This window comes from Trachymyrmex septentrionalis, unplaced genomic scaffold (assembly GCF_001594115.1).
Source record: "Trachymyrmex septentrionalis isolate Tsep2-gDNA-1 unplaced genomic scaffold, Tsep1.0 scaffold20, whole genome shotgun sequence".
In the NCBI taxonomy this organism is placed as follows: Eukaryota; Metazoa; Arthropoda; class Insecta; order Hymenoptera; family Formicidae; genus Trachymyrmex; species Trachymyrmex septentrionalis.
In genome coordinates, this window is record NW_017305180.1 from 3,845,747 (window position 1) to 3,855,710 (window position 9,964).

A 9,964-nucleotide genomic window follows, 5' to 3' on the forward strand; every position below is an offset into this window, starting at 1 on the left:
CTAATACTTTCTCCAATTTTAATTTGTTTTCAGTGTGTGTATTTGTCATATCAATAAAATCTTTTTTATATTTTTCCATCATAGTGTTATGTCTGTCATTTGAAAGCTTTAGTTCATTTTGAGCTTCTTGTAAACGTTGAGTCACCTAAAGAATAAAAAGAAATTAAAAATGTATCAAGGATGTTTCCATAAAACTTTAAAAAAAGTGGTAAATTGGTTGAATAATTTTTGTTAAGTAACCCATGTTCGGCATTTTCTTAAGACATTAGGAGTCAGTTTTTAACTTTGTTACATGTCATTTTTAAAAAGTTAGGAAAAATAAAAAATCGTGTTTTTTAATTTTGTTTATTTTTGTCTCATTACAATAAATGTTAAAAATGTTATCAAACAATCTTATTACAAGCATTACACATCTATAGTGCATTGACCGATACATGCTTTGGAAAAAAACAGAGAATGTTATAAATCATGTCAATATGTTTATTGTTTATTGAACTCATTTCGGACGTCAATAATCACTTGATCGTAAAAACTTTGACATATTTCTATAAAAAAAAAAAGACACATGGTGCCTGATAAAAAAAACATAACGTCTTAAAGAGATGTTACCAGACGTAATAGGTTACTTAGCAAAAGTTGTTCTATTCGAAATTTTCTGATTATCATAATTTTCCTTAAGTGCTTTACTTATACATTTATACAAAAGTGTATCTGTATACAAGTATATGTACAAATATATAATACATAACAATAAAATTGCACATTTACAGAGGTTACGCACGTCTGTATGAATATTTTGAAGATTTTTCAATTCTTCCGTGAGAGAACAGTTTATTTCTTCCATTTTATTTGCTTTGGTTTCCATGTTTGATGCACATTCCTTATAAATTTCATTTTGCATTAAGAGTTCTTCTTTTTCTTTTAAAAAGTCGTTTTTCAAATGTTTAATTTCTTCTTCATGTTCATTAGTAAAATCGGAAATTTTATGAACGTAACTGTCAGCAAGTTCTCCATATTGCGCTTTAAGTTCTTGTGATTCGCGTTGCAGATCAGATAATTCAGCTTCAAGTTTTGTAATTTCGTTCTGCTTTATTTCTAATGTAGATTCAAGATTAGATCGTTCTTGAGTTAAATTTGTGATACAGACATCGAGTTGACATTTTTCTTTTTGTAATAATTCTATTTCGATATCACGATCTCGTTTCACTATTTCCAATTTATTTAATAATTCTTCAATATGCGTTTCAAGAGCTTCAATCTGTTAAACAAAACGAAATAAAAAAAAAGTTCTTTCTTAATACAACAATCCATTTCACATTCCTAAAATAAAGTAATTTAATTTACCTTTGTTCTGTTTTCTTCTTTCTTGGCATTTAATTCAGCTTCTAATGTTGTTATTCCTTTCGATAGTTCGGTTGCACGACTTCTGAGTTCCATTTCCATTGCTTTTCGCGATAAAATCTCTCGTTCTTTTTCCTTAGTCATTTCTAATAATTGAGAGCGAAGTGTCTGCATTTCTACTTGATGTTTACCATCATGACTGTTTATTACATCCTGTTGTAACTTAGCCTGCAAATTAAAAATATTTTGAAAATACAGTGTATTGACTCTAGTTAATAATAAATTTCTATTTAAAGATATTATATTAACCATTGTTTCTATATCTTTCATATGTTGTGTTTCTATTTCATCTTGTTTCTTACGCAATTCCTCCAATTCGATTTCTAATTTCCGTATCTCATCTTTCATATCCTCGATGTGTTTTTCATGTTCCTGTATAGTCTTATCCTTGTTCAAACATTCTACTTGAAGATCCGCAAGTTGCTGATTAGATTCATATTTCATATTTTGATTTTTAGTTAAAGGTTGCGGAGTTTTTAATTTAGGATAATTTGATCCCAATTTTGTGATTAATCGTTTCGGGGGCGGTTGGGGCTATGTAAAAATATATTTTACGTGATTTAATAATATATTTAATTTTGTTAATAATACATTTTAATGTAACAATATTTTTTTAAAAACGTACATTTTTATATATGTACATACACATACATTTCTATTTAAATATATTCTATACTACCACGCTTAATCATAACTTACTTAATCATAAAACAACGCGAATAACTGTGATTTTATAAATTTAATTTTAATTTAAAACATAATTAATAATACAAAATCCATAATTCTATAATTCATTATTCTTCAATAATAATATAATTTGATCTTTTTTCTATTTCTCAGATATTATAATTATAATTCATAAGCGATAACAAAATTTGTGACAATTCTTACCACCCGGAAAATAGGAACCGTGGCACTACTCTTTACTGATGCAACTGATGCATTGCATTCTGCGCTGCTTGAGCTTTTATTATCTAAAAACCTATCGGACTTCTCAATAATAGCTCCTTTCACTTTATTGTCGAATTTCGGATCGTAAAAGCCTGGTGGAGGTGCATCACCTGCGAAATCATGCATATATTAGCGAATTAAAATAATACACAAAATATTTAAGTCCTTTTTTCCGATCGTAATTATCAATTATTAGTATGTCCGCATAATATACTTTCATTTAAGTAACGATTATCTTTAATAAAGAATGTACTTTCTTGATAATCTTAAAATATATTACAATAAAATAATTACAAATTTTAGAAAAACTCATTATTATCACTCAAAACAGAAGTTTTTTTTTAAGAATATATACTATATATAAAGAAACGACTTTATATAATAAGCAGATCGGATTTACTTTTAATTTAATAGTCTTGAATGATTAAAATAGAGATAAATCCTATAACAAATTCTCATGTTAAGATGAACAGATTGATAGATCAAGACAATTATTTTCTTATGTATTTTAATTCTATTATGTCCTACAGGACACAAAGATTTAAATATAGCTTGTTCTTAAATATTACGTAATATATATCGGCGATACCAGCGCAAGGCGCTGCGACAACAAAAGAGAAGAAAGACAACGATAAGTGAGACTTCCTTTTGGCGCAACGTATCGTGCATAGGGAGAAGCAGGCGCAAATGGGAAAGACAGCTGTTCTGAATGCAAGGGACATATCTCTATGGGGTCGTAGAATAACCAGGTGTAGCCGGTAACGTTCCCCATTGCGTTTGTACACGATAAAATGTCTTCTTTTATTGTCTACCGCGCGCTTTCTTCTATGATGAAGGAGAGGGAGAGAATCAATATATGAGAAATTTAAAGGGCAGACACAGCGATATATAAAGATAAGATATAGGGAATAACGAATAAAATATTGTGCTGCCTATCTTTTACTTGAGAATAGCTACATACAATAGGAGCTACAAAGAGCAAAAAGTGACAAGAATAATAACAATCACAAAACAGATGTTACTAAAGGATAAAACGAATTAGCGATCGCATGATCTTGACGATCATTGTAGATTCAGAAAACACCAAAGAGCATTCAATGCGATTTGTCAAAATTAGATAAAATTTATGCAATCGTTAAAAGTAATACAGAAAGTATAAATGTATATTTACTTCTAATATTCATATTGTGCATACGACTTTGTATATATATATATATAAGGTTGGATTTTATATTTGTTTTTTATTTCTTTTGCATCTTACAAAGGAATGAAGTGTTAAATTCTGATTTTAATAAAACTTTATATACTTATAGATTACATAAATAAATGAATTTAGAAAAGTAGCAGCAAATAAACGATTCTAAGGAGTGAAATAATTCCTTATGTATAAAGTTTTCAGCTTTTTTCGTTATATATTAATAATTATTTAATCAAAAAACTTCTAATACAAAAGTTTTATAATAAAATTATTTCTATTTACGTCAATATTTAAAAAAAAATATTTTTTAAAACAAATTTTGAAAAAATTTATTTTAAAAATATTAGTGATGTAGATAAATAGAAATAATTTTATTATAAAACTTTTGTATTAGACATTTCTTGATATCTCGAATAGTTTTTGAGAGGTAGTATATATAACCAAAAAAAGCTGAAAACTACATTTAAAAAGTGATTTCATCCCTAAATTTAAAACTATTTATTTGCCGCTGCTTGATATTTTCGAAATTCATCTATTTATATAAAATATAAATATACAAAGTTTCATTTAAATTAAAACTTGACACTTCGTGAGGTTCCCTCGTTAATTTTATACCCTCTTCATTAATTATAATTACAAGACGTGCAGTAATACTTGTTTTTGTAAATTAATATACTATAAAAAATATCCTGTCATCCAATTTTTAAATATAAAATACGAAAGATTGTCTAAATTAGGTAAAGTAAATTTTAAAAGTTTAAAATTTTTGTATTATATTAAAATTTATATATGGAAAATAAATAAATATATATTTATTTATTTATTTATACATCATAATTAAGAAATTATTTATATAATACATTATTTTTATTTAAATGATGAGTATATAAAAAATTATAATAAAATAATATGAATTCCTCTGAAATTTTTTTTTTTTAAACAACAAGATTGATTCACAATAAGCCTATCTTACAATGAAAAAGATGAAATTATCGAGAGTATCATAAAGAATATACGATACAAGACATACCAAAGACGGTTAAAGCTTCACGTTCAACGTTAAAAGATTTTCCCGCCATAACGCAGTTACGCACACTTATAAGTATGCAGAATAATTTAAAAAATATTAGAACAAATCTCATTGAATTTTTAGTTTGTTTTATGGAAATTCGTTGCAGTAACTTGTCCTATCAAATCGTTAATGTAAATAATGCATATAATACTTAATTCAATTTCATTATAGTAAAAACTGTTCTGTACTCAAAAAATTTCACACATTATTAATAACAATAGATACAATAGGTTGTATACAGTTAGACATATCGATACGTAAAGAAAAACGCGCACGTAAAAAAAAAGAAAAATCGTCAAAACGTCATCAAATGTCGCGAATTCGATTGCAATACCTTGAAACGAGGTGAGAATTATAAAAGTGAGTAAATTTACTGGAATATTTATAATTTAATTTGTCAACATCTGAATTTGCTCATCTTTGTAATTTTCATCTCGTTTCAAGATACGCGATTAAATCGCAAGAATATCAACCTCCCGGCAACAGGCATGTACTAAATCCTTTGGAGTCTCATTTCAAAAAGAGTGGCTCAATTTTTAATATTTAAGAATGATATTTCACTCTTCTGAGTGACAATTCACTTAAAGGTTTTAGGCCCGATTGCACCAACGTACTTTAACTTTAAGCGAGGCTCAAAATTCCCAATTTTTCTCTTTAAAGCCGAAAGAGAGGAAGAGATAGAGTTTTAAGTCTCGTTTAAAATCAAAGTAACGTTGGTGCAACCGGGCCTTAAACTGTAGTAGACACGCGCTGCAGGCGCTTATAATTTCGTTCTTTATCGTTCATTAGACATAAAATAGCAACGCCAAAAGCAGCAACTCCAACCTTAATGGCTTTCGTTTCCTTTATACAGTATCGGAGATGTTACAATCAAAATAAAATAATAAAGAGAGATAAGTCACGGAATCAATGCACGAGACAAGCTTCGGCGAATTTCATCAGAAACTTTAAAAAAAAATTAAAAATTACACAACACCGACCCAGACCAAAGTACGAACGAAGTTCGTCCCAGCAGAGTCATCAACAAAAACTTAACAACAAATGATCCGTTTTCTGTGCTTGAACTAATGTACACTTGTGGAACTTAAAGTGAGATAGACATATGTTTGATACTTGGCGAAAACAGGAATTCTAGTGCAATCTAATAAAGGAACAAAAAACAAACTTGAGCATAGAGACGAATGAAAAAGCAGGAGGTACTATTAATTAAGGATGCAGGTACTAATCGACAATGAGAAGCTGAATAGATCAGAGCATGCAGGTACTTGTTAACCGCTATAACGACTTACTGCCAAATTCGTTGAACCGTTGTATCCTTGCCTTGGAGAAGGACATCTCGTCGTTACTCGCGCGAGCGCGCGATTTTCGTGCCGTACCAAATCAACGGATTCGCGCGGGATCGTCGCTAAACAGTCGTTGCGGATAAGAATTACGCGTAGACCAACCGTTGCACCGTTCTTCTGTTCTGTTATTCCGTCGTTATTCCGTTCGTACGCACCTCTCGCTTACGCGAGAGCAAAACAATGCGGACCAATATGGACCGCACTCAATCGTACTCAATCGCGCCAAACACTGCGCGATACTGCACGTTGCTAACCCACGTCCCTACCTAACTCACCAAATCGGTTATTTTAATTTGAAACGGCGGTTATTCGTTCTCTAGCGCGGCGACGATTCGCTGCGAAAGCGCCCAATGAGCGCACGAGTTTACGAGAATGTGCAACCGATGGGTACATTTAGTACTAAAGTTAGTGATTTGTCATTTGCTTCGAAGTTATACAATTATACATATAATTATTTTAGTTTAATATAATAATAAATATTCTACAATATATATAGAATCGTAAGCAGGAAGCCGTAAAAAATTAATCAATCATGGCAGATTATTCTTCTCACACTTAATTGTGACTGGCCAATTTCTTACGGCTTACGAGGCATAAACAAATTGGCCAATCACAGTAGAGACGGTAATGCTAGTAGCGAATCCAACGGCCTTATATTTTTCTATGTGCTCCCAGCTTTAATCGACCGATTAGTTAATCGGAGTTGATAAGACCAGCCCATAAGCATGTGTTGTAAACGCAGCAGAAGGAAAAATGAATAGCTCGCGTCGTGTTACGATGTTCGATTCGCCGACGTCTCGTCGAGTTTAGCCGAATCTGGCCGAGTCCCGACTTCCTACACTCCTAACCTAAGTCCCAGACTCTCAAGTCTCAGCCTCGAATCGTATTCGTGGAATGTAGTGGAATACGTGCACGAGTGCCACGTGTACCCGGTGGATCAACTGGTCCCAGCTGTCGTGATAACCAGTGGCCGCTACTGCTGGCTAATGTATCGCCGGTGGAATTGTTAACCTCGTTGAGTTTCCGCACAGCGTATCAAACCTCTGATTCACGATGAAATACAAGCTCTATATTGTACTCATTTTTCTTTCCATTCTAAGCTATGTCACTTGTCAATACAGAACGAAAAACGTAAGAACTCTTCTTATATCACGCACTTATCATTCAACTAACCAAATCTCTCAATATGCTTACAAAATGTGACTGAAATGTTATTCTTACAGAATCAAGGCACCTCCTTGGCCGAACGTGTGCAACAACTAACCGAGATGACTTTGAAAAAACCGATATTGAAATTTAACGGGTCAAAATTTAAACAGTATATTAAATCTCCTCCAAGGAATTATTCTATTATTGTTATGTTTACCGCCATGGCGCCTCAGAGACAGTGTCAGATTTGCAGGTGAGCTAACTTGCATTTATGCTTGAATAAGTCACTAGTAATAAAAATTTTTACGTGTATCAATAATTTCAACATAACGTTAGGCATGCCAATGATGAATTTACAATAGTGGCGAATTCCTTCCGATATTCTGCCTTGTACTCCAACAAGTTATTCTTTGCCTCTATCGATTTTGACGAAGGATCAGATGTTTTTCGATTGGTAAGTAGAACATATAAGGGTATATAAATATAATTAATATGAAATTTTCTTATCACAGATGAAGTTGAATACTGCACCAGTATATATGCATTTCCCACCTAAAGGTAAACCAAAAGCTGCTGATACTATGGATATCCAGCGAGTAGGATTTGGTGCAGAAGCAATAGCAAAATGGATAGGTGAACGCACAGATATCCAGGTAATATTGTTAGCAGTCATTGTGTTGTGTCACATTTATTATACTAAAATTGTTCTGATCTCTATCATATATTTTTTATTTGATTTCTAAATTGTTTGCAATATTGATTTATTGTCAATTGCAGATCAGAGTATTTAGACCACCAAATTACTCGGGTACAGTAGGATTAGGACTGCTTATAGTTATCGTAGCAGTTGGTCTGTATCTCAGACGTAATAATTTGGACTTCATTTACAACAAAAATCTTTGGGGATTCTGTGCTTTGGTAAATATATTTTTCCTCAATTACTTTTTTCGTTTTAATAAATAATCCTGATTTACTTGTTTTCAGTTCTTTGCCGTAAATATGACTTCTGGACAAATGTGGAATCATATCAGAGGACCACCTTTTGTTCATAAATCACCAAATGGCAATGTAGCTTATATTCATGGATCTTCTCAAGGTCAATTTATAGTGGAAACCTATATTGTTATGGTTATGAGTATCCTTTTGTTGTATTCAGAAATTATAAAAAATAATTTGCATAAAAGTATAGAAAAACTAGATTTGTGTACATTTTATATTGTGATATAGATCTTAATTACATATAAAAAGATGGAGCAGTGGTGTTAGGAATGATCTTGATGACTGAGGCTGCAGCTCGTAAAGGAGATGTTAAGAAGCGTAAGATATTAGCTGTGATAGGTGCAGGATTAGTGGCAATTTTCTTTAGTCTTCTTCTGTCGATATTTAGAAACAAAGCTCAAGGCTATCCATATAGGTATGTATATGTGTTATAAATTTTTTTATCTTTAATATATTATAAACAAATTTAACATTTTAAAGCATGATGATATTATTTGTAAAAGTAAAAAGATTTCAGTAATATCATCATGCTTCACTTGAATATTTATAAGAATTGCCATTACATTTGTATCCCAGGGAAGAATAATTTGCTTGTTTCAGTTTATTATTCAAATAACTAAATAGAAAGGAAATATCTTCATACATCATTTATTGAGCGAAAAATATCTGGCAGTTCCATATAGAATACGAAACTAGGAAGATTTTTTTACAAATAAAAAGTAAAGAGTTATATTGTTATAAATGTTGTATCACGTTCATTATATATATTGTATGTAACATAAAAATTCGCATTTAATATTATTGTACAATAAAACAAAAGTAGTATATAGAAATATGTATTTAAATTAATATAGGATGAAAATTCATTGAACCAATTTATTCATTAGAATTTTTATTTATTCATATTTGGTATGGCTATTATTTTTTTGGTATGTATATTATAATTAAATATGTAAATTATTGAATCATATCGTTTTCAGTCAATAATGTATCAATTTCGTAGTAAAAATTTTACCATATGTTAGGAATTATAATCTTTCTCTCTTTTGGATAATTTGTAAATGTTTTACGGTACCAATGATGAGACAAATATGCACATACCACCTAAAAAAAATCATTTGTACGTACATATACTTGATCTCTTTTTATCAAAAAACATTTCTTACTGATTTCTATTTCTTACCTGATTTGATATAACCCAAAGAGTAACGTAATGAAATGTAGAAGCTCGCCAAAGAATTATGGAGAACATTAAATATATAATTGCTTCGCACAATTGCAATGGACCTGCTATATACTTAAATAGACCATCAAATGGTATTTTATGTTCAAGAGATACGACGTCACCATGAGAATTTTTACGTAGTCTTGCAAGAATAAAATTTGTTTTTAATTGTTCATATGACGCCCATAAACATATAAGTGCACAAACTAGTTTCACAGTTGTGACTTTGTATAGGAACAAGGTCGCATGCGAACCTATTAACGAAAAAAATTTTATACCTGTGTATATATGTGTGTATACATATAATATACATACTATATATTTTTTTAATTTAAAAGTTAAATAATAAAAGTTGAAAGTTAATAACTTATTAATAAATTATTTTAAATATACATTAACTTTTTAACTTATCAACTTCTCTTGTAATTAAAAATTTTTTTCATTAAATCTCTAAAAATCCTAATATTCTTTCCTTTCATAAAATTTTTTATAAATTTCTTCTATAAATCTTAAACGTGCATAATATATAATCTACATCGTGATATTTACAATTATTTAATTTTAATCATTCAAAGTATTTATAAAAATTACAATATAATTCTAATTATTTTATGCGTATATATATA

The 9,964-nt window shown here is 30.1% G+C and overlaps 3 protein-coding genes across 5 annotated transcripts in view; 1 reads left to right on the top strand and 2 right to left on the bottom strand.

The window, feature by feature from the left end:
* LOC108747709 (hyaluronan mediated motility receptor-like) overlaps positions 1–6,195 on the bottom strand; it is a 9,725-nt gene extending 3,530 nt beyond the window's left edge. The window contains exons 1-6 of the mRNA XM_018485375.1: positions 5,912–6,195; positions 2,293–2,462; positions 1,651–1,935; positions 1,345–1,569; positions 782–1,258; positions 1–145 (exon numbers count right to left, since the gene is read on the bottom strand). The exon at positions 1–145 is cut by the window's left edge and continues 15 nt beyond it. Coding sequence (XP_018340877.1) covers positions 1–145; positions 782–1,258; positions 1,345–1,569; positions 1,651–1,935; positions 2,293–2,462; positions 5,912–5,957 — 1,348 coding nt within the window. The 5' untranslated portion in view covers positions 5,958–6,195. The remainder of the gene's footprint in view (positions 146–781; positions 1,259–1,344; positions 1,570–1,650; positions 1,936–2,292; positions 2,463–5,911) is intronic.
* A 428-nt stretch (positions 6,196–6,623) lies between these two features.
* LOC108747706 (tumor suppressor candidate 3) lies at positions 6,624–8,827 on the top strand. The gene is made up of 8 exons (XM_018485369.1): positions 6,624–7,096; positions 7,189–7,367; positions 7,451–7,568; positions 7,627–7,767; positions 7,892–8,032; positions 8,099–8,249; positions 8,363–8,528; positions 8,714–8,827. Exons 1-8 carry the CDS (start codon positions 7,019–7,021, stop codon positions 8,727–8,729), a joined length of 990 nt encoding a protein of 329 aa, XP_018340871.1. The 5' UTR covers positions 6,624–7,018; the 3' UTR covers positions 8,730–8,827.
* A 199-nt stretch (positions 8,828–9,026) lies between these two features.
* Positions 9,027–9,964, bottom strand: part of LOC108747708 (polyprenol reductase) — a 16,288-nt gene continuing 15,350 nt past the window's right edge. For all 3 annotated transcript variants that reach the window (XM_018485372.1, XM_018485373.1, XM_018485374.1), the window contains exons 5-6: positions 9,297–9,592; positions 9,027–9,217 (exon numbers count right to left, since the gene is read on the bottom strand). In XM_018485372.1, the coding sequence (XP_018340874.1) occupies positions 9,125–9,217; positions 9,297–9,592 (389 nt within the window). In that variant the 3' untranslated portion in view covers positions 9,027–9,124. The remainder of the gene's footprint in view (positions 9,218–9,296; positions 9,593–9,964) is intronic.